This window comes from Ascaphus truei, chromosome 18 (assembly GCF_040206685.1).
Source record: "Ascaphus truei isolate aAscTru1 chromosome 18, aAscTru1.hap1, whole genome shotgun sequence".
Taxonomy (NCBI): domain Eukaryota; kingdom Metazoa; phylum Chordata; class Amphibia; order Anura; family Ascaphidae; genus Ascaphus; species Ascaphus truei.
The window spans coordinates 8,374,602-8,399,159 of NC_134500.1; the positions used below are offsets into that span (position 1 = coordinate 8,374,602).

Below are 24,558 nucleotides of genomic sequence, written 5' to 3' on the forward strand. Positions count from 1 at the left end.
GCCAGAGACTAGGAGGGGTTCCCCTATCGCAGCCAGAGACTAGGAGGGGTTCCCCTATCGCAGCCAGACACTAGGAGGGGTTCCCCTATCGCAGCCAGACACTAGGAGGGGTTCCCCTATCGCAGCCAGACACTAGGAGGGGTTCCCCTATCGCAGCCAGACACTAGGAGGGGTTCCCCTATCACAGCCAGACAATAGGAGGGGTTCCCCTATCACAGCCAGACACTAGGAGGGGTTCCCCTATCGCAGCCAGAGACTAGGAGGGGTTCGCCTATAGCAGCCAGAGACTAGGAGGGGTTCCCCTATCGCAGCCAGAGACTAGGAGGGGTTCCCCTATCGCAGCCAGACACTAGGAGGGGTTCCCCTATCACAGCCAGAGACTAGGAGGGGTTCCCCTATCACAGCCAGAGACTAGGAGGGGTTCCCCTATCGCAGCCAGAGACTAGGAGGGGTTCCCCTATCGCAGCCAGAGACTAGGAGGGGTTCCCCTATCGCAGCCAGAGACTAGGAGGGGTTCCCCTATCGCAGCCAGACACTAGGAGGGGTTCCCCTATCGCAGCCAGACACTAGGAGGGGTTCCCCTATCGCAGCCAGACACTAGGAGGGGTTCCCCTATCGCAGCCAGACAATAGGAGGGGTTCCCCTATCACAGCCAGACACTAGGAGGGGTTCTCCTATCACAGCCAGAGACTAGGAGGGGTTCCCCTATCACAGCCAGAGACTAGGAGGGGTTCCCCTATCGCAGCCAGAGACTAGGAGGGGTTCCCCTATCGCAGCCAGAGACTAGGAGGGGTTCCCCTATCACAGCCAGACACTAGGAGGGGTTCCCCTATCACAGCCAGACACTAGGAGGGGTTCCCCTATCACAGCCAGACACTAGGAGGGGTTCTCCTATCACAGCTCAGGATAACATCATAAAACCAGCCTCGTCCTGTGTCATGCAAAGCCTGCATTCATCTTCCAGGGCGGGAGGTTCATGTATTTATTGCCGATTCAATACAGACCGGTGTTTATCATAGCGTGTGTAACACGGTAGCTGTGTGTCATTAACACAAGGGGTTACGTGCCTTTTTGGAAATGAAGGAAATTAACTGAACAATGGTAAGGAAAAGGATTCCAGTTTGCTCACAGAATGTCACTTTGAACTCCCAACTTCCTACAATAAAACACAAGCCGTTCGTTTTGTACAGAACCTGTCCCGGTTTTGCTCTCCAGGACAGAACAGCCCAGATTATTAAGAGTGGACTAAAAATAACAGAACCGCGCCCAGCCAGAGGGCGCAGTGCGATATTGCCCATGGAACAGTTCATTGCTCATAACGCTGCTCAATAAAAAATAAAAACAATATTGACTTACTAGGCATTTTTAAAACATCTATATTACACCAAGTTCTTTTTAATTAACATTAAATATAAATATTCTGTGTAAACTACAACACTCGGAATGATGCGGAACGCTTTTTCTGTGTTCCTCTATAAAAGATACAATCTTCCAGCATGGGGAGGAGGGAGAGAGAAGCAGGACCTATCCTTCCAGGCGGCCCTTCATGTCCCCACTAGGCCTGTCTCTTCAGCCATGACGGGGGAAGAGCTTTTGTATTGCTCGGATCCTTATTCAGGATTTCTTCAGGAATTCCCCAAAATGACTTGGTGTGACCTGGAATCTATATTCAGGACCTGTAATCTACCCCCCCCCCCCTCTCCTACAGCAAAGATGAAATGGTCACGGACCGTTGCGCACTCGCGCCAGTGCGTTGTACGAAAGGGCATTTAAAGGAACGGCTGCCCAAAAGTTTTCCTGCATTCGATCACCCCTATGCTGGGAGGGCGATCACAGATCTGGGTCCACTTCACCTGGTCGGGGGTGAGGCGGTCGTAAGCCATCTTGTACTCCCGGTCAAACACATCTAGATGAGAGAAGGTGATGAGAAGTTCCCTTAATGCCGTTAAAAGGTGCATCCACACCTGTGTGCCTGTAACTTGCTCACCTGTACTACAGGATGTGGACATGTTCTGTACTGCGGTCATTCATAAGTGACTTTATAGGCAACACGTACTTGGAGGTAATAACATAATAATGCAAACAGAACCAACTAAAATCAGGGCCATTAGAAGAGGAAGACAATGGACCCAAGCCGTATGTATGTATGTATGTATGTATGTATGTACTGTATGTATGTACGTACTGTATGTATGTACGTACTGTATGTATGTATGTATGTACAGTGATATCGAATTCATCCCTACTCTGTATTATATGTTTAAGTATTTCCTCTTCTGCGCTATTTTGGTAAAGCCTGAGAACATGGCTAACACAAAATACAGATTATCTAAAAGCCTGGTAGTAAAGATCCTTTTACTGCAACACAAGAAGGGACAATGTCCCGATTATGTAATTATGCTACAGGGCCCGCTACACAAGATCATGTTTCTACAAACAGGTCACTCTTACCAATATCGATGTTATCTCTTCCCAGGGAAACGAGAGACAGGAAGAGAATGTCTCTGTATAAACTCCTGGATAAGAGGGGGGAAAAGAAAAAATCAGCAAATACCCCCCACACAATGACATGGATTTATAAAACTCTTATAACGCCCGTGTGCTCATCTATTCCTTGCTTTTCATAATTTTTATCGACGACTTTTCACCTGCTTATTATTCCACCCGCATCAGCTGTTACCATGGTAATCTGTTTTCATGTGTGTGTGAATGACAATGTAAGTGTGTGTGTATATGTGTGTGTGTGCATGTGCGCATGCCTGTATGTTTGTGTGTGTGTATGTATGTATGAATGGCAATGTGTGTGTATGTATGAATGGCAATGTGTGTGTATGTGTGTGTATGTGTGTGTATGTGTGTGTATGTGTGTGAATGGCAGTGTGTGTGTGTGTGTGTGTGTGTGTGTGTGTGTGTGTGTGTGTGTGTGTGTGTGTGTGTGTGTGTGTGTGTGTATGTGCAGGGAAAACAATCCAGGGATAGAAAACGGTGCACAGCAACCAATACTCATGAGTTTAAAAATGATTTAATGGACAACATAGTAACGGGGAAAACACACTCTTTAACGCGTTTCAGGCAAACGCCCTTTCTCAAAGAGTGTGTTTTCCCCGTTACTATGTTGTCCATTAAATAATTTTTAAACTCGTGAGTATTGGTTGCTGGCCCCGTTTTGTCAGCTGTGTACCGTTTTCTATCCCTGGATTGTCTTCCTTGCTATGACTGATCGGCGTGATGCACGCAAGGACAAGCAGCTGCTGTATGTGAGTAATGAGTCTCCCCCTTACAACAGGAGGAGCTGTTGACCGGTAACAGTGCTATTCATTGAGAGCTTTTGTCTGGTGGAGTACTACATTTAAGTGATACACTTATATGAAGAACTGTCTCCACCTTATGGACGATTACAGCTACCTCTAATCATATTGCATTATATATACAGCACTGGGTCCAGTACTTCACTCACTCAGCATTATTTGGCTTCTTTCACACATTCGTGTGTGCAACTTTAATATACCTGTATATGTATCCGTCACCCTGAGCACTGCTACTTGGAACTCTGTTTCTAAACTATCAATGTGTGTGTATGTGTGTATGTGTGTGTGTATGCATGTATGAATGTGTGTGTGTGAATGGCAATGTGTGTGTGTGTGTGTATGTATAACTTTATTGATATAGTGCCCGTAGTGTACTCATTGCTTTACAAAGATAATACTGTACAGAGAATTGTAATATAATAAGTGCAACTAAGTCAGATAATAGGAAAGCAAAACCCTGCCCCGGAGAGCTTACACTAAGTGGCAATGGCCATTTTATCTACCCAGGGAGGAAATTGCATCCATTGTGGGATATATTATAGTATATATATTCTAGAAGGAGATAGATATAGATATATATATATATATCTATATCACAATTAAATCTGGTAGCAGGATAATAAAATAAAGAAAGCCAAAGTAAACCAGTGAAGGGATAATGTGACCAGCCGCCCCTATGCTGAACATGAATAAGTGCCTTGTGGTACGGAGATTTACCTCTGTCTCGTGTGCTCTGGGAACTGCTGCATTGTCTCCAGAACTTGGCTTATGGGTCCGTAGACGTTGTTCATCCTGATGCTCCTCACCAAGCCCCTTAGAAACTCCTGGTCGAAGGACTCCTCCTTTACCTGGTGCTGCTGAGCTGTAAACAGACCCATAGAATGAGCTCATGTTCAAAAATATGCTGCTGTACTTAAGACCCGGTCACACAGAGGTTTAATGGGCAAGCTGCAGCATCATTAGTAATGGCGCTCATACCAAGGCCGTGATTATACCACAAGTCGCCGGCGGCTGGAAAACAAATCGCTGAAATCCGCTGACAGTTTACATACCCGCGCGCCGCCTGGCGCTGCAGGGCCGCAGTCTCCTGAAGAGATTTGCTAAATTGTTTTCTTGAGGCGACGGCCACGTCACATCAGTGGTTCAGCCAATGAGGGTGAACCACTCAAGGCCACGCCTCCTCTGCGCCTCTCTCTCCTGTCTCCCCGATATAACCAAGATTCCGCACGGCGGCAGTGCAGGGTGACGTCACAGGATAGCGCTGCCGCCCTGCAGCTCTTGGTATAACCGAGGCCAAAGGATGTCTAGTGCAAGGGTGGCAAACTCAAGCCCTCAAGAGCTATCAACAGGTCAGGTTCAGGATATTCCTTCCTTAAGCACAGGTGGCTCGATCAGTTGCTCAGTCTTCGACAGCCATCTGTGCTGAAGCATGGCTATCCTGAAAACCTGACCTGTTTGGTGGCCCTTGAGGACTGGAGTTGGCTACCCCATGTCTAGTGAGAAAGAGCAAGTAATAGGAATTATTCACAGATCCCAATTAGGGTTCCATCCTTATGTTTACACACACATGTCGTTTCTGAAATAAAACTCTGTAAAATGAATGGCTTGAAATAGGTTTTTGTTCTGGGGAAACAGATTAAAATAAACGGGTTTGTGCATGTTCAAAGAAATACAAGTTCCAGGTGAATAGGGCAATGTGTTAAAGGAGCATACCTGGGGACCGTTTTTGATTTTTAAAACAGGTTTGAAGCAGAGGGTCTCTGGAGCTGCAGGGGGGTCTCCGGAGCTGCAGGGGGGGTCTCCGGAGCTGCAGGGGGGGGGTCTCCGGAGCTGCAGGGGGGGTCTCCGGAGCTGCAGGGGGGGTCTCCGGAGCAGCACCCGGTTAATCTCAGCTCCAGGGATCCTGTGCTTCCAGAGATATTTACCTCTGTAGGGGGCGCCGGTACCTCTGCCGTTTAAATGTCCCGGTCACATGGGCCAATAGGAAGATACAAGGGATTGTGACGGCTTCCAATGGGACTGCAGGACCTTTAAAGCGGACATTTCGTTAGCCCCAAATAGCCCAGTCTGGGCTGCTACCGAACCCCCTACGGAGGTAAGTATCTTGGGAAGCAGGGGTCACCCAGGAGATGAAATAAAAGCGGTTCAGCTCCGGAAACCGATGTTAAAAACAAACAAAAAAAAAAAAAAACAATGGTCCCCAGGAGCGCCTCTTTAATGCTAGACCAGGGGTTTGCATACACGAGAGAAAAGAAACCTAGTAGGTGAGCACTCAATCACAGCAAAAGTATTGTGGTAATATTAAAAATATTCTTTATTGTCATCAATGAATATAAAATAAAGGGGTTTAAAATTAGATCAAACAGCATGGACTGTGACTAAAATTACATTGCTGAACCAGCTATGTTGATTATACATATGGGAGATTATATGGCCAGTTATCAAAATCTCATACTGTAAATTAACAGCCTAATGTGATAAGGGGCCAGTACTTGAACCGCTGTATAGTAACTGCCTCAGCAGCCAGTAGTATCAATTGATGTAACTTAGGTAAATGTAGCTGAGTAACTATGAGCTACAATAGAGGAATGAAACTGCTACAATTGTATGTTGAATGCAGATACACCTCAAAGTATAGGAAGATACAAAACGGGCAGGGTATGCAGTGTCCACATGATTTTGGGCACTGCCGAGCAGAGAGCGTCTCCCTCCGTGGGAGCCCACAGCCTCTATACGGTCAGCAGGGATAAGGATACAATCACTGCTGCGGAAAGGTAAGTATGCGGAGGCAGTAATTACATAGGAGGGTATAGGTCATATGTAAAAAATCATCTATTCCCTCTGTATATATCCTTGCTGTATAGTGCACACACGGATCTACTCACGGGATCATATATCAGCCGTGGATCCGCTTCTATTATCAGCGGGGAACTGTCGGGTGTTTGGCTGCATTATTTGGTTATTTAACGGCACAGCCACTCACTTACTTTGGGCTACGATGTTTGCTGCCATATACAGGGATATAACCTACCTATATACAAGGACATCATTCTCCTGTAGACACTAATTGCCTCCCTGATTTTTTACATATGACCTATACCCTCCTATGTAATTACTGCCTCCGCATACTTACCTTTCCGCAGCAGTGATTGTATCCTTATCCCTGCTGACCGTATAGCGGCTGTGGGCTCCCACGGAGGGAGACGCTCTCTGCTCGGCAGTGCCCAAAATCATGTGGACACTGCATACTTTGCCCGTTTTGTATCTTCCTATACTTTGAGGTGTATCTGCATTCAACATACAATTGTAGCAGTTTCATTCCTCTATTGTAGCTCATAGCTACTGAGCTACATTTATCTAAGGCCTGGGACATAGTAAGCGCTTAGGTGCTGCTGCTCGCTCTCGCTTGCTGCCGCTCGCTCTACCAGGAGCTTTTTGCTGTCCTGACAGAGGAGACAGCAAGCGCTTGGGAGGCGGGTATCACTGTGTGTGTGTGTCACTTGGTAGCTGTCAGTGTGTGTGTGTGTCACTTTGAAGTGGTCTGTGTGTTTGTGTGTCACTGGGGAACCTGTGTGTGTGTGTGTGTGTGTGTGTGTGTGTGTGTGTGTGTGTGTGTGTGTGTGTGTGTGTGTGTGTGTGTGTGTGTGTGTGTGTGTGTGTGTGTGTGTGTGTATATATTATATACTATTTTAAAAATTTAAAAAAAAGACATGTTGTGAGAATAATTTATTAACATTGTGCAACTTTGATAAATATATTCACGCACGCACACACACACGCGCGCACATGCATACACGCACACGCACACACACACACACACACACACACACACACACACACACACACACAGACACACACGCACAGGAGACAGGGATCGGGGCAGAAGGGGGACAAGGATCGGGGCAGAAGGGGGACAGGGATCGGGCAGAAGGGGGACAGACCGTCAGGGGGCTGGCGCGTCACTGGCCGGGGGCGGGCCAGTGACGTCACGGAGCAGGTTCGCCCTCATTGGGCGAACCGCTCACGTGACTGGCCTGTCTCGCCGGCAGGCGGGGGAATTTTAAATTCCCCTAAGACCTGCGCTTCCGCAAGCGCGCGGAAGCGCAGGTGAGCCCCTACTAAAGCCGCTCTAATTGCGGCTGTAAAGGCTCAGTGCTGAGCGGGAGCGCGCGTCAGCACGCTTCCGCCAGCAAGCGCCAAACATGGCCAAGGCCTTAGTTACATCAATTGATACTACTGGCTGCTGAGACAGTTACTATACAGCGGTTCAATTACTGGCCCCTTATCACATTAGGCTGTTAATTTACAGTATGAGATTTTGATAACTGGTCATATAATCTCCCATATGTATAATCAACATAGCTGGTTCAGCAATGTCATTTTAGTCACAGTCCATGCTGTTTGATCTAATTTTAAACCCCTTTATTTTATATTCATTGATGACAATAAAGAATATGTTTAATATTACCACAATACTTTTGCTGTGATTGAGTGCTCACCTACTAGGTTTCTTTTCTCTCGTGTATGCAAATCTACCATACCTAGTGAGCACCTCACACTGACACTTCTCAGCTGTGCGGGGGCTCCCCACTTTTATGTGTAGCTAGACCAGGGGTTTGCAACCTTTTTTTGGTTAAGGAACCCTATGTGAAATTCTGCAGAACCCCAACCTCTCTAATAGCGCGCCTAAGATCAGATGCATTGTAAGGAACCCCAACCCTCTCTAATAGCGCGTCTAAGATCAGATGCATTGTAAGGAACCCCAACCCTCTCTAATAGCGTGTCCGAGATCAGATGCATTGTAAGTAACCCCAACCCTCTGTAATAGCGCCTCTGAGATCAGATGCATTATACATTATTCTGTATTTTATATTTTAAAATAACCTGAAAATGACAGGGAACCCTTTAGGGGTGCCTGGGGAACCCTTTAGGGGTGCCTGGGGAACCCCTGTTGAAACACACTGTCCTAGACGTTGGTTAGATAATCTGAGAAGGCACAAAATAAAGATGAATTTATGTGAGCTCTGAACAAAGGGAAACAAATTCAACTGATATTAGGGACATTAAAAAGACGAGCATACAACTTCTACGTAGGTGAGGGAATGTGCAGAGAGCAGATGCACAATATGCAGAGCGCAGATGCACAATGTGCAGAGCATTGCGTGTGACCTTCCCGCAGGGCTAGACTTTGATCTTAATAATGGTGTTTTGGTAAACCTGTATGTGGTGAACATCGCGTGCAGGAGTGAGTTACCTGGTTAAAACAACCACTGATAACTATAGTACCATATCAGGTCACTGAGGGGGCAGGTCGCTTGCCTGGACAAAGCCAGCTTGGAAGGTCAAACACATTTCACAAACAACATTTTAAAAAAAAAACAAAAAAAAAGAAGCGGTTTTGTTATAAATATTGCTAAGAACTTCAAGGCCAGAGCCTCCAGTCTTTTATTGGGCCAGATAGATAAGGGGTTCTCAACTCCAGTCCTCAGTACCTCCCCAACAGGTCAGGGTTTAAGGCTATCCCTGATTCAGCACAGGTGGCTCAGTCGAAGACCTGTGCTGAAGCAGGGATATCCTGAAAACCTGACCTGTTGGGGGGGGGGGGGGAGGGGGGTCTTGAGGACTGGAGTTGAGAACTCCTGAGAGATTATTATGCTACAAACGCAGGCGGATGAGAAAAATACCAGTAATGCACTAATCTCTCTTTGCAGAGAGAAAATGCTGAATGTGTTACAGGCCTAACCTGTCTGCAGGTATCACATCTGGAGCACCAGAGTCAGAGCACATTCATGTATAGCAATCTGTGTAATAATTATATGTTCTCATGTTGTGAGAGGCGCCACACGGACACGTGCTCTAAATAAGTATAGAAATGCTCTGCACATGTCTGCAGGAAAGTGACCAGAACACAACTCCATGACACAACAATGTTTTTAAGGCAGACCAAGAAACAGCCATGCAAAACCAGAGAGAGAAATGACAAAGAAGCCCATCTAACACCTAGAACTCACTCTTGAACACTACAGTGCGGTTCTGACCTGTAACAAAGAAGATTGGGAGTTTCAGACATCTCCTTTCAGAAGGGGGCAATAAGGCACCTCCCCTGCAACACATAGTAGTATGAAGTACTTACTTGGTGTGTTCCACAGGATGTACAGAGGCTGCCGGGGATCCTGGTGCAGTTTCAAGTTATCCCACAGGACTTGAATGAGAACGTGTTTGCTGTCCTCGGACATACAGCTCCGTGGGATCTGAAGCACAAACAGCGCGGATAGAAACCGGACATTAAGTCATCTGCCTTTTCTGCAACAGGATTGTGCTTCAGCAAAACATGTGCTGTGATGTTTGGCGCAATATACAATATGTCAGACTGTATCCGCGTCACGTGTTTCTATGCCACGTAGTGACATGGCGTGTTTCTATGCTGCGTAGTGACGTGGCGTGTTTCCGTACCATGCAATGATACGGCATGTTTCTATACAATGGCAACCTCCAGTAGCTGTTTCTACTTTGCGGAAATAGATTACAGCAAAGTGGTTACATTCTGCACGGCTGTCCCAGCTGGAACACTGTTTTTACAGCTAGAACAGTACTAACCATGAGCAAAGTTCTCATGGAAAAGGAAAGATCTTACTGTTGGTTATAACTGGGGAACAAGACTAAACGGGAGGGACATCACATACATGACACCATTGGAGGGGTTTGTGCTTTGCCTTACACTAAGATTTCGGGGTGCTACATTTCGTGTATGTATAGTGACCTCCAGTAACATTATAGAATGCAGCATATTTATTTCCCATGAGAGGAACACACCGCGCCACACACCGCGCCACACACCGCTGCTTCCACCCATGGTCCACGTAACGCACACTGGCTCGTACCTTTGAATTCCTGTTGCAGTGTTCAGAGGACAGGATTAACCCGGGAAGGTTGCTAGGCAGGTCCAGCCTCCTGAAATACCACACTAGGTTCCAGAACACTATAGGGTGATGGTCTACAAAGCCAGGGACAGTGATGGACAAATCCCCTTCATTTTCCAGCAGGCTTTCCAGTTCCTTCCATACCACCAGAGGGCTGAGGTAAGGGACGGTGATGGGCTCTGGGACGGGCACCTTCCACTCCAACCCCAGGGAGCCCTGATTCCAGAAGGACAGAAAAGGAGAGCACAAAAAGAAAGGGGTAAACGTAAAGCGGAAATAACCGCGGTCTGACACCACTTAGCAAAGCAATGTGTTGCAGGAGCTTCCAGAAGGAAAGCTGCACTCGCTCGGGAGCGGCCAACTCCAGTCCTCAAGCCCCTGCCCCTCCCCCCTAAACAGGTCAGGTTTCAAGAATATCTGTTTCAGCAGAGGTGGCTCAATTCAGTGGCTAAGTCATTGACTGAGCCACCTGTGCTGAAGCAGGGATTTTCTTAAACCCCGACCTGTTGGGGTGGAGGCCTTGAAGACTGGTGTTGTCCACTCCTGATCTATAAAATAAAACTGATAGCAAGTTTATTCCTCTTTTTAAAAGTTCACATAAAAGTCAGTGATTAATGTAATAAATACAGTTTTATGGGTTCAATAAGGACATTAAACGAAGATACAATTATAACACAAGCCTAGCCCCTTGGCTACAGGAGACTTGTGGCTGATCAACTGGTCAGTCCGCCATAAATGTGCTAAATCCTGACTCGGGTTTCCCAACTCAAAAATGGCGTCTCTGTGTACTTTCCCTGGCACCTTAGTGTATACCAAGGGTGGTCAACTGCAGTCCTCAAGGGCCACCTACAGGTCAGGTATTAGGGATATTAGTCATTGTGATTGAGACACCTGTGCTGGAGCAGGGATATCATTACAACCGGACCTGTTGGTGGCCCTTGAGGACAGGAGCTGGCCGCCCCGGCTCCAAGCTTTACGATGACCCAAGTGGCCTAGTTCCGCCGTTTATTTTATAGTGTGCATTTTTATGTAAATGAACTATTTATAGGTGTCCAATTATTTGTACAAAATCCACGTAGAGTGCAATGTAAGGGGTTTCTTCTTCTGTCCCTTTGTATGTGATACTACTTGGAAAGTATCCTGGGAAAGGCACTTGAGGACTGGAGTTGGCCACTCCTGAGGCAGACAATGGAATTACATTCTGTGCTGCAACAAGCAAGGTTTCAGACTTTCTGCTGATAACAGGAGAGGCTCTCCTCACCCCATTACAACGCGTCGCTGGCCCAGCTCAGAGCAAATGGATCAAGAGAGTCTCCAAAATATAAATGAGGATTTGGGGGTACGTACCGAAGCCTCCGGAAAGCTGGTAGGGAGGCTGCCGGTGGAAACATGGCTCTGCTTGTTACATGCCTTCTCACCCAACGGGCTGAACGTGCTGACGCTTCTAGCGATGGGGAGGCTGGGACACTCCGACCCGCTGCCATCTTTGGTCCTTTTCCCTGCAGGGATCGCAATAATCCTGGCCCGAGAATCCCCCGGCTTGGCTTTACTTTAAAGAAAAAGAAGACATACAAGATTGAAAAACAGGATCCTGCAGACTCATGGAGACCTGCTCGCCGAGTCCCAGCTGGCGCTGAGTTCACTTGGGAAAAGTATAAAGGGGACGAGGTAGGGGACGAGGTCGGCCCCTTGACTAAGTCTTCTGACTTGGCCTTCTGTGAGTCGTACGCTTAGTATTCTGCCATTAACTGCATCAAACAACCCCCGTAGTTATTTAATTGTAATGAAATAAACCCACAATATCAGTCTCCAAAAGCTCAGTGTCCGTACTGACTTAAACAGACCAGCACGGTATACTCCTAATTAGGACCATAAACCGTGCCCCAAATAAACTAATTTGTACGGATTTCACCCAGCGTGCCATCATTACACTTACCCACGTGCGCTGAAATCCGCCCCGCTGGGTGGAGCCATGATTCCGGGTCGAGGTCCATGAGATGAGGACACGGGTGGATGCTGCATGCTTTCTGCAGATGGACTGGCCTTCAGGAAGTACCTGAAAGAAAAAGGGGTTCTTAGAGGAGGGACGGGACATCATCTTGCAACCCTTTTACCTGCTCAGAAGACCAGCACTTGCAGAGTACCGATAGCACCTGTCCTACACCAGCTAACGCTATGAAACAAGCGACATGCAATACATGGGCCGGGGACAGAGCGCTGAAATACAATAACCAATGACAAGTGTCATTAGTTTTCAGTCTTGTTGGTACTGTACTATATTGACCTTGCTTCATCGTGTATAATGATTGCTTTGTCTGTACTTCCTAAAACTCTTGTTGCTGTTAGATCAGGGGTGGGCAACGCCAGTTCCCAATGGCCACCAACAGGTCAGCCATGCGCTTGCAAGCAGAGGACAATTTCTTTTGTTTCAAAGGACAATTTCTTTCATTCCCTGATTCCCGTGTTGTTTTCAAGTGTGTTCTGCAGATGTCGTGTGTTTGTCTATTAAGGAAATAAATCACAATTTATTTTGCAACTTGTTCTGTTCAATCCCAGAAATATAAATGTGTTGATAAAAGTTGGTGTCATCGTGACTGAGCTTCGGATTGAGCCGCCTGTGCTGTGCTACTGGTGCTGGCCACTCCTGTGCTAGATAATGATAAAGGAGCCGTGACTGATCACTCTGCTAATCTCAGAAGGCCGAGGGCCATATTTATTAAGCCGTGCTAAGTTCCAAGACACCTTTCTGGAGCCACAAGCCGACTCGTAGCCCATCCATTTAAACGAGGCGCCTCCCAGGAACAGAAGGTGCCTTATGGCATAGCACCACTTGGTAAATATGGGCCGGAATGTCAAACGGCTTCAAAATGTTCCACTTGCCGTGCCCTCCCCTTTACTGCCCCGCGGAGCTTGCAATGCAGGTGACAATATAAAAGCGGGTAAGTGGGTAGCAATCGCCGTCCTTTACCCAGCAAATCGCACAATAACTGCACCCAGGTCCCTCACCTGCCGGGACGCCGCAGGTCTCGGATCTCCACGTTTAGGAACGGTAGGAAGGGGTTGCCGCAGAAAGGACACGTGGTGTTGAGGTTGGAATCGTCGGCCGTCCAGCCCGCCATGATCTCCTCGTCGTGGACAAGGCAGTCGCACGTCCGACACCGCGAACAGCTGGATATCAGAACCTGCACAGGAGGGAGCGGCCATTGTGATGCCAAGTGCCTGCACCCACAGTATTGCATGGAAGGGGGCCCAGCTGCAGCTTAGAGGAAGGGAATTAGAAGCAAAACTGGTACCAAAAGGTATTTTCATCCTTTGGGAATGGTAGTCATTACCGGTGGATAAGCTTTATTACCCACCTGAAGTCGCTGTACCAATACACTTTGCATTATGTCGCAATTTGGGTAGTGTGAATAAGAGGAGCTAGGGAAGCGTTACCCAAGACACATCGGTCCATATCTACTAAGCAGGGCTATTCCATTGGAGACCACCTGGCCCATTCACCAGAGTCTTCCAGGGACAGAAGAGATCGTATGGAAACGATACACAACAGGGACACATATTTACGATGTTTCTGTATCAAGGTCTGAGGTGCAGTTAACTTCCAGAACTGAAAATCTGGGCCAGATAAGGAAAATGTCATCTCATAGGAGGCCACTGAATAGCCTATTCCCTAAGTAGGGTAAGCCGCAAAGGTCACACTCAAATAAAAAAAAAAAATATTTTAATAAACAATGTTAAAACCGACGAGACACCATAAAAATGCATACACAATGCACGATACCACGTGGCTTGTGGGATGAGGCACGATTAGCTCCGGTTACTTCCTAGGGCTGCAGCTGTCGGCACGCTAGAGATTAGAAGCAGGACACCTTAACCAGGTTGTATACTACCTCACGGAGGTCTCAAAGCACTTTATAATCTCTACTGCGGTGTACCATCTATTATGTATTTATTTGGCATACTACCACACACATATTGTGTGGGTTCACATAGCGTTGTGTCAGCTGATTTATGTGGCTTTGGATACTGATAGCTCCTAGCCTGTTTTCGTGCCTCTACACATTTGGGGATTTTATCGTGCATTGTGTGTGCATTTTTATGGTGTCTCGTCGTTTTTAACATTGTTTATTAAAATATTTTTTTATTTTATTTGAGTGTGACCTTTGCGGCTTACCCTACTTAGGGAGTAGGCTATTTAGTGGCCTCCAATGAGATTACATTTTCCTTATAATGTCACCTATCAAGAGTGCAATTATAGGGGGCTTTATATAATCCTCTGATTATTTGTGTGTTTATGCTGTGATATCTTCCTTGCACCAGGTAGCTTAGTCTTATGTTCTGTGTGTGTATGTTTGGTGCAGCGACGTGTCCCCTGTGTATCTTAATCTGGGCCAGATGCAAGAACAGGAACCAGTTCCTCCATTTGATGCAACAGCCGGTCAAAGCGCACTTCTTTGCAAACCGCTGCTTTGGACTTCAGGGCAGCAACACCTACGAGCAAAGCTGAAGGCCCTGACTGCAAGTACACGTATGCCCCATGCACAGGTTTCCCAGTGGGAACTCCTGGAAGATGCCAGAACTCCCGTCCCTTGGACACAATCTTACAACGTAAGAGCCTTCTGCTGTCATTTTCTGCCTGCTCTTATCCTCACTGTGCGTACTTTATTTTCCCTGTGTTGTAATTTTGTGAAGCGCTGTGTACACTGTTGGCTCTATGCAACTAAATAGATCCATACATGATGGCACTAACACTGCCGACTTCTAATGACAAAGGGCTCACCTCCATAGCATAGTTTTGGAAGACACTGGTACTACTGGAATTGCAGGAAGAAAGTAGCTCGGACTTGTAGCTCAGAGAGATCCTAGAAGGGGAGCCTGTGAGACAGAAGAGGAGATCAGTCAATGTGACTGTTACAGGGTAAGGGAGCAGTTCAGGGCACCCCCCTCTCTTCTGGGCCTGGCATTTCACTCTTACCACTATGGTAGAGCTGTCTGGAAGTGCCATCTTGGGATGGGCTCCTCTCCAGGCTGCTTCTGCTTAACCCCATCCCCTTGGTCCCAGCTGTGATCTCACTCTCACACGGTGAGGCAACGCCTTCAAAGTCTTCTTCACTCAAGGAGGTGGATTCAACGTCCACAGCTCCCCCCGAAGACAGGCTCGCCAGGTCAGAATTCTGATCCTGCAGGAAGAGATTCTTTACACCACATTCCAGTCTGCACAGAACCCACATAGAACAGAACCAGTACACAAAACTCTCTGGATGTATAAATATGAGAAACCAAAGAACAGCAAAAAAAAAGAAATAAATAAAAGATAATGTGCATTAATTAAGCACAAACAGCAGCCAATGTGTAATGTGAATAACTTCTAACAATAGGAAAGTATTTCTTCACTGATCACTGTATGGGGGGGGGGAGGTTAATATTTGGGGTATTTGTCATATTAAGGAAACCTGCATAAGGCAGATGTGTGGGTTCAGATCATATTGGACACATTATGCCAGCTCCTCAGAGGCGGCCACAGTTGCAGACACACTCGCGCAGTTGCAGACACCCGCGCTTCTGTTCTCGCTATCAAGGGAAGGCTGGTCAAATTTAAAAAAGGGCTCAAATCAGCAGAGCAAATATTCTGATTTCACACGGTTTGTCTTAATGACAAGCTCGCTACAATTTACAGCAGCTATTTATTTTGTAACGAATTGTTTCCTTTTGCCAGCATGTGCACAAAGAAACAAAGATGGCTACGAAAGACACCCCCCCCCCCCCCTTCCCCGTCTAAAGGTCAGGTTTGCAGAATATCTCAGCTTCAGCACAGGTGGCTCAATCTGTAGTGCTGATTGAGCCACCTGTAATGAAATAGGGATATCCTGAAAACCTGATATGTTGGTGGGGGGTGGTGGGAGGGGGGGGGGGGGGCCGACGACTAGGGTGGGGGGGGTCTTGAGGGCTGGAGTTGAGCACCCCCGGGCTACAGGGTTACCCAATGGGTAGCTGCAAATTCATCTCAGCTTTCTATTGACTGCCAGTGAGGCCGACCTCAGCAGCCATATCCCCATCACTTAGAGTGCAGCAGTTCCAGGGGAACTCGTTTCATAAAAATAAACAACTTGCGGCTTTAAAAAACCCCCATATCATTCGTACAAAGGTGGCTTTGAACAGTGCTCGATTTCCTCTCTGACTATTTCAAGAGCAAACTCTTCCAGCACACCTTTAAAGGCCCAGCATAGGTAGCGAACTTTGAGTACCACTTGCTGGCCTTCTCGGCTACTCCTTTGCCGGCAGAGAACATGCTGCTCTTGAAGACATCCAAGGTGGGTGTAAGGAGTGTGTCCAAATTGAAGGATGTTGGGGACATTAGGGCCAGCGCAGATTCTGGGGGCTGCTGCTTGGTTTGAGGACTGCACGCTGAGAAGGTGGGAGAAGACCACAGCCTGTCACGGCGTCTCTCCTTGCGCTTAATGTGGTAAGTCCGTGATTTTGCCAGTCTAGGTGCTTGGGGGGAGGTGGAAGGGAGGCTTGAGCGCCTGCAGAGAGGAACAGCCCTGGGGCTTTTGTATTGGTCAGAACTGGTCCTCTGTAGGTCCATGCTGAGGGCTCGACTGGCCAGGGGGCTGCTCATGTTATTCATGTACATTTCTATTTCTTCCGCGAGGTCCCTCTGAGCAGATGGTGTCCGGGTGCTTTGGTCTTCCTCCTCCTCTTCATCTTCCTCTTCCTGCTCGGTCTCTGCCGCCAGCAGTGACAGAGGGTCTAACCCGACCTTTACATCTGTCTTTTCTGCTGGCTTGGCCATGAACATGGAAGACAAGGAGGTTGTGCTGATGCTTCTCTCTGTGCGCCTTGCCTCCCCGCCACTTGTTTTTTCTGGCTTGGTTTCGTCTGCGTCGTTGTCAAGATCTTCCAGATCAAAAATCCCTGGCGATTCCGCTTTGTCGAGAAACCCCTCGCCTCCCACGGGAGACTCCTCATCGCTCCACTCCCCTGTGGCTGCTCTCGCCTTCCTGGGGGACGTCTTCTTAATGTAGAGGGTCTTGGGACGCGGCATGCTTTTTGGCAAAATGCCGCAGAGTATCTTGGCATCCGCTCCGAGTTTCTCCACCATGTCTTTAGGGTTCGTGTCCTGGCCAGTCCCGTTGATCAGTAACCCTACGAGATCTTCTCTGCTTGGGTGTCTGTTCCGGCTTCCCCACGCCAGCTGACCAGACGTCAGGCCTGGCTCCAGTACGCTCTTGTGTACCTTCCGCAAGCTCCTGCTTTGGTACATTTCACCTTCACTGGTCTCGGCAAAGGATGGTGCAAACAGAAGACCCGCTGAGCTGCCTAAAGATAAAGAAACGGAAATATAAATATTGCACACCTGATGAAGCTCATGTAGTGTGTGGCGCCTGTACATGCCCCAATGACCTAACGTTCTGGTGGTTTTGAACCTTACATGCAACAATAACCCATACAGAAATTCAGAAATTATATCAGTGCAATAAGGAGGGGAAAGAAATACCTGAAACATAACAAACGTCACTGGTGGAGTTGTAACTAATTTCAGGGTTATCTAAACCAAAAGCTCCCCCCCCAGGGGGGGCGGGAGATTGTGCTGGGGGAGCGCGAGCGGTTGCAGAGGCCCCGCGCTCTTCCCCAAGGCATTTAAATGAAATGCCTGGGGATCGCGTGAGGCCTCTGCAACACAAAACCTACCCTGATTCAGATGCTGTGACACGTCGCCATGGCAATGCGGCGTCGAATGACACCGCGGGGGGTCATGTGACATGACACGCGCCAAATAACGCCGTGGGTCACGTGATGTGACGTCACATGACCCCGCAGGGTCATTTGACGCAGCTGGAAGGTAGGTGGTGGGGGGGGGGGGGGGGGGCGGGGGAGGGTGGCGCGAGCACCGGGACAGGCAAGACAGGGGGGCGCAGCAGCAAAAGTTTGCGCTCCCCTGATCTAAACTGTACCCAGCACACACAAAAAATAGTTCCAAAATGTTTACTTATTATATATAGTGCTCCTTCATTTCCACATGTAAAAAACAAACATCACATATTGCACACATTTCTTAGAAATTATATGCAGAGACCTCAGTCAATGAAGTATAACAAGGAGCCCCCCCAAATTCTACCGAATGAAACTTCAGATAAAAACACACAAGTCCTTTTACCTTCTCCTCTGCTGCCGGTTCTCCTAAGGCAGGAGTGGCCAAGTCGAGTCCTCAAGGGCCACCAAACGGTCAGGTTTTCTGGATATCCCTGCTTCAGCACAGGTGGCTCAATCAGTGCCAGCTTCAGCATAAGGTGGTTCAATCAGTTTCAGCACAAGGTAGATCAGTCTTCGAATGAGCCACCTGTGCTGAAGCAGAAATATGCTGAAATCCTGACCTGTTGGTGGTCCTTGAGGATTGCAGTTGGCTACCCCTGTCCTAAGGAAAGCACATTACGTTTTCCATGGGAGGATCGAAACATGAACCGTCCCGCGAGATGCTCCCGCAATGAAAAAAAAGAGAGTTCCAAAAAGAAAGAGCACGAGAAACTTGCTTTCCTCAATGCACATTATCACTGCATATTGTCTACCTGGTTCCCGGGAACATGATTCATTGAACATAGAGGAATGTTATTGTTGGGGGACTCCTCTTGTAAAAGGTGGCTGGGATTTAAGGAAATGTGAATGTAATATGTGGCAGCGGAGATGTACTGTACATCACTGCCTATTGTAAAAGGTCGCTGCTTTCTGTCCCCTTGTGCAAACAACGTGCAGCGTTCTATTTATCCGGTTTAATTCCGCCCTCTCTCTGCCAGGGGAGCCTTACAATGCATAAGAGGCCCCCCCCCGATCACAGATCTCTCTTAAAGCATTGTTGCAATGTGTTTGGGTGTACTTCCTACACAATATAACACTGCTGTAGGCTAGCTTACCTTCACGGATCGTGTTAGACATGCTGTCTGCTTTGTTTTCTATGCGCACTATGGACTCTGCCGTTTGCGGGAGGTCACTGGCCAGCTGGGCGAGACCGTCTCTGCTGCCCTTAGAACTTTCTGACACTGAGAATGAAAACAGATGTTGAGAGGAAGGCAGGACAGCACAGACAGTGACAGGGCAGCAAAACCAATCATAACTCTTTGCCAATAACACTACACACAGAAGTGAAGGCCATGCGGCTTGAACACATACGTACAGGAGCTGCAGTCACTCGCCCTCTCGTCCTCCTTTTCCTCTTGTATGTCATGTACGGCTCCTCTCCGCACCTCTTCTTTGGATAATGAGCTGTAACCGAGATCAGACTGTCCACCTGGGGGGAGGGACGGAGGGAGGGGAAGGAAGACCTTATAAGCAGGGCGTTAAACAACATCATGCTTTGCTAACCTGCTCACTGGAGGAGATGGCAGTGAAGTTATTCTAACTACGCAGAGCAGACCTGTACTCGATCGGTCATCAGTAGGGTCAGCTTTGGTTACGTCTGCGTTGTAGGGCGGCTGCTCTGTAGGGTTCAGGTCGATAGAACTATCCATACTGCCGTGGCTGACCGCATCCAGGTCACTGCCATCTGTGTAAGCCCCGAATACAAGAGCAGAATGCAATATGTAACACTGCGCAAGGCACAGGAGAAAAAGCACCGTTACTCAGGACCCTCGGGGACCAAGAGAGTTACATCATCGGTATTACATTTTACAACTGCTCTTGCTATCATTTTGGTTTGCATAAGTCAAATAAATCCCTTCTTTTTCCAATCTGGCCCCTTACTTTCTATGTTAAAAACATCTAAATAACGCAATTACTGCCTCTCCAATCAGGAAGTCAGATTTACAAGTCACATGTTGCCACAAAGCAAATCTGCTGTGCATTACGGAGGTAAAGTGAGGGGAAGGGGGGGACGGGGGGTGGGGAAAGAGTACTTGCTGCATTGTAACGATATTGATTATTATGCTAGCAAATGTAAATTCTGGAGAAGGAAAGAATTTGAATGAGCATCAGCTTAACCCCGTTGCTTTATAAAGCACCTGGCATTGAGGGGTTAAAGTAAGTGGAAGATGGTAAAAATGTTTGTAATTACCTGAAGGAGTAGCCTGCTGAGGTGGGACATTCGATTTTTTCAAGGCCCTTTTAAACTGGGCTACTCCCAGCAGCACATTCCTGACCTTTATCCACAGGAAGTAGCCCCCCCTGTTGCCTGAGGGCCAGATACTTTCCAGGACGGCCTGTGGAGGAAATCGCTGAAAGTAATATTGCGTTGTACGCGCCAGCGGCCGTAGAATTCGGCAGGATATCGGCTAAATTGTCTCGTTTGTACAGAGGCCCTTCCAGTTAATTATTCTGATCGCTTTGTTCTAAAATAGCACAGATACCGCGCTGTTACACAACATGCAATGCGAACACCAGAGAACAGGTCATTAGTCTGGGAATTCTATGAATTATGCAGTGTTGTGTACAGTGTCACTACTATAGAAGACTAAAAATCTATTATACAACAGCTATTGGTAAATATACTGCTTTTATATTACATGGCTTCTGTAACACTGCAAGGTAAATACACTGCTATATTTAATGACTGAAGGTCTCCTTGCACGAGGCTGCATTGCTGCTGCAGGTCTCCTTGCACGGGGCTGCATTACTGCTACTGCTGCTCTAGCAGCCGGTCTCCTTGCATGGGGCTGCACTGCTGCTGCAGGTCTCCTTGCACGGGGCTGCACTGCTGCTGCAGGTCTCCTTGCACGGGGCTGCATTACTGCTGCTGCAGCAGGTCTCCATGCACGGGGCTGCATTACTGCTACTGCTGCTCTAGCCGCAGGTCTCCTTGCATGGGGCTGCATTTCTGCAGCAGGTCTCCTTGCATGGGGTTGAATTACTGCAGCAGGTCTCCTTGCATGGGGCTGCATTGCTGCAGCAGGTCTCCTTGCATGGGGTTGCATTGCTGCAGCAGGTCTCCTTGCATGGGGCTGCATTGCTGCAGCAGGTCTCCTTGCATGGGGTTGCAATACTTCAGCACATCTCCATGATGGACTAAGAGTAGGTGACCACAGTGATCATGTTCCCGCTGGCACAAAATGATCAATACACCACAAGCTATAGATCGTGACACATCCCCTCCCATGGGGCCCGTTCACTGCTCACCTTGTTGTAGTAGCCATACGTAATGGCATTTGGCTGCACTCCAGCTTTCTTCATTTCAAAGAGAACTTTAACTGCAAGCACAGGCTGCCCGTACTGCCCGCAGAGCTGCATCAGGACCCGATAGCACACCTACGGTAACACATAACACCGCTTCTAGAAGGCAGGACATCTCACAGAAGTTTTACTATAGACTGCAAAGTAGTCTGCCCAATTTACATCGCAATATGAAACAATATATAATGATTTCATGTCCAATGGAGGAGATAATATCTTTGAAAACAATGCGAGCCCACCATACTATTTCACTGGAACACACTACCCCATGGTGAAAGGGACAGGTTTAAAGAGGCAATACAAGGAGGCAATTTTTTTTTTTTTAACATAGAATTGAAGCAGGGGGTCTCCGGAGCTAAACCCCATGATTTTCAGCACTGGGGACCCCCTGCTTCCGGAGATACTTACCTCCGTTGGGGGGTGCCGGCAGCCGATCCGGCATGCAAGCAGGGAATCACGTAATTACCATTTTCCAAAGCAGCCTCGCCCTGCGGACCAATAGGAAGCCGTGACGTCATCCGGTGCGGGCCAATAGGAAGCCGTGACGTCATCCAGTGCGGGCCAATAGGAAGCCGTGACGTCATCCGGTGCGGGCCAATAGGAAGCCATGATGTCATCCGGTGCGGCTTCCTATTGGCCCACGGGACGCATGAGCTTTAAAAAGCAGAGAGGTGCGGCACCCCCTACGGAGGTAAGTGTCTCTGGAAGCAGGGGGTCCCCGGAGCTGAAATTGAAAGGGTTTCGCTCCGGAGACCCCCTGCTTCGGTCACATGTTAAAAATGAGCGATTTTGAATATGGGCAGGCAAATTTTGCATTTTTTTTTCTTCTTTAACACGACCAGACTCTCGTCTCTGAATTGCGAAGCAAAAAGAAGATCTTGTCTGTGAGGAGCACACAGGGATTTCCCATGTCTTATCATGGTCTTTGGACACAATGACTGAATTTCAGTGATCACTGTAACCTCCCCGCAACACGCGTGTGCACAAGTACATGGCTGCTTTCTGCATACATTACCTCAGAGGTGCTCAACTCCGCTCCTCAAGCCCCCCCCCCCCCCCCAACAGGTCAGGTTTTCAGGATATTCCTGCTTCAGCACAGGTGGCTCAATCAGAGGCCCAGTCCTCTGATTGAGCCACCTGTGCTGAAGCTGGGATATCCTGAAAACCTGACCTGTTGGGGGGGGGGGGGGTGGCTTGAGGAGCGGAGTTGAGCACCTCTGATGTAGGTGACATTAGGACAATGCTTGTGTAGTACAGAACAGGAACCTAAATCCAAGACTCTGTCTTTGATTGAGCCACCTTTGTTGAAGCTGGAATATCCTGAAAACCTGACCTGTTGGGGGATGGGGGGGGGGCTGGATGACTGAAGTTGAATAGCCCTACATTACCTCATCGGGAGAGTCGATCTTTTTCACGTGCATCTTCCGCAGCACGTCGTACGCGGCCCGGAGAGCTCGCACTTTGGAGTGGCAGACCTTCACGTACGCAGGGAGGCAGATAAACCACAGGCCGTAGCAGTGCCGCAGCAAGCATCTGGACCACATCTGCGGGATGGAGGAGTACTGCCGCGCGATTTTATGGGCGGACCGGATTTCCTGCGCAGATACCGGAGGTTACAGAAAATGTTACGTGACATATTTATCAGCTAGATCTCTGTGCAATATAACGCAGTCAAAGCTCAGGGCATTCTTGGGCAAGATAGAGGTTTACATTTTGGGCTTTGGGCTCACACATCAGTGTTTCTGGAGCTGAACTGTGCCATTCCAAAGTACAAGGACCCCCTAATCCCAGACATTTCATTGTGACATTTCCTTACAAGAATTCTTCTCTGGGAGAAACAAGCTATATCGTTTTATTATTTAGGGGAGAAGCTTCATTAAATGCCAGCCCTTTCCTGGTCCCTAGTCAGAGGAAGTCTCATTGGTAGCACCTGTTTAGTTCTCCTGAACATTGGAGATGGGCTGCAGGGAGCCGTGACCTTCGAGGAGGGTTTGCGAATTTTCAGGCCATCGGGAGTGTCGAATAGATCCAAAGAAAGAACCGGGAACCCGTTGTAACTTGGGAACAGAACAAGACAAGCATGTAACTCGCATATTCATCATTATAATGGAACACTAAAGAAAATGCCCCAGTTATGTCAGGGAGTGAACCAATTCTGGCACAAACAAAAGCTACCGTGCAAGCAAATTATTACCTGCCGACCTCTGCGAATAACTGCGAAGAATCCAAGACTTGGTGATTTTATAGGTTTTATAAACTACTCTGATGAAAATTACTATATTATACTGAATCCAAGAACGACAAACAATCTACTCGGAAAGAGATGACCATCTATTCAAGCAGCGCCTGGCAGCGGGTGTGTGCTTCATGGGCTAGGAAAGGCCTGGCTAAGACATTGGGGGTCTTGGGGTTCTCGCTCTGCGATACATTACACTAGGTAACCTCCGGTGCTCATTTCTCCAAGTTTCCCTGGGTGCACAGTATCATGTGTATGTTTTTATACAGACCATCACCCCCCCCGCACCAGGAACTAATCCAGGGGCGGCCATCTCCAGTAATCAAGTGCTACCAACAGGTCAGGGTTTCAAGATATCCCTGCGTCAGCACAGGTGTTCAGCTCAATCAGTGGCTCAGTTGTTGACCCAGCCACTGATTGAGCCACCTGCGCTGAAGCAGGGAAATCTTGATAACTTGACCTGTTGGTAGCCCTTGAGGACTGGGAGTTGGCCACCCCTGCTCTAACCTATCAAATGTTTTATCCTGTATTATCCTTTCCTAAGAGCACAAACGGCTTCAGCACGATCCAACTGAAACGTTCCCATAATTATGCCAGCACAGAAAGGCTTGGGCAATGCCGTATAAACCTCCTGTGCATTGCAAATGCTCCACTTAATCCGCCCACAAGCACTGGCTTACCTGTATTTCATGGGGTGCTCCTCCCCATTCGGTAAGTGGGGGATCTCCGGCGGCGTTATGAAAACCGTGTGCTCGCTTCTGTGGGACTCGTCCAGCTCAATAAGACGCGTCTCTACCGGCCTGTCCACATCTACCTGAAGATATCAAGTATAATCTAAACTGGTGCCCTGGCCGTCAGCTCTCAAAAATGCTGTTCGGCCGCGTCCATGGTTAGTGCGTGAGCGCAGCGTCACGCACGCCTAAGCAGGAGAGATTTT

At 48.0% G+C, this 24,558-nt stretch overlaps 1 protein-coding gene across 7 annotated transcripts in view; it reads right to left on the minus strand.

Moving 5' to 3' along the window:
* Positions 1-1,377: 1,377 nt before the first annotated feature.
* Positions 1,378-24,558, minus strand: part of DENND4A (DENN domain containing 4A) — a 71,134-nt gene continuing 47,953 nt past the window's right edge. For 6 of the 7 annotated variants that reach the window (XM_075575356.1, XM_075575352.1, XM_075575355.1 and 3 more), the window contains 19 exons: positions 24,302-24,435; positions 23,316-23,442; positions 22,774-22,980; positions 21,332-21,460; positions 20,274-20,418; positions 19,638-19,766; positions 19,398-19,511; positions 19,138-19,263; positions 16,437-17,548; positions 15,204-15,408; positions 15,009-15,103; positions 13,235-13,410; positions 12,165-12,284; positions 11,576-11,777; positions 10,190-10,444; positions 9,442-9,559; positions 4,026-4,170; positions 2,452-2,516; positions 1,378-1,906 (listed from right to left, as the gene is read on the minus strand). In XM_075575356.1, coding sequence (XP_075431471.1) covers positions 1,770-1,906; positions 2,452-2,516; positions 4,026-4,170; positions 9,442-9,559; positions 10,190-10,444; positions 11,576-11,777; positions 12,165-12,284; positions 13,235-13,410; positions 15,009-15,103; positions 15,204-15,408; positions 16,437-17,548; positions 19,138-19,263; positions 19,398-19,511; positions 19,638-19,766; positions 20,274-20,418; positions 21,332-21,460; positions 22,774-22,980; positions 23,316-23,442; positions 24,302-24,435 — 3,741 coding nt within the window. In that variant the 3' untranslated portion in view covers positions 1,378-1,769. Of the gene's footprint in view, positions 1,907-2,451; positions 2,517-4,025; positions 4,171-9,273; positions 9,347-9,441; positions 9,560-10,189; positions 10,445-11,575; positions 11,778-12,164; positions 12,285-13,234; positions 13,411-15,008; positions 15,104-15,203; positions 15,409-16,436; positions 17,549-19,137; positions 19,264-19,397; positions 19,512-19,637; positions 19,767-20,273; positions 20,419-21,331; positions 21,461-22,773; positions 22,981-23,315; positions 23,443-24,301; positions 24,436-24,558 lie in introns of those variants that run through there. The other variant, XM_075575357.1, reaches the window with a different exon arrangement.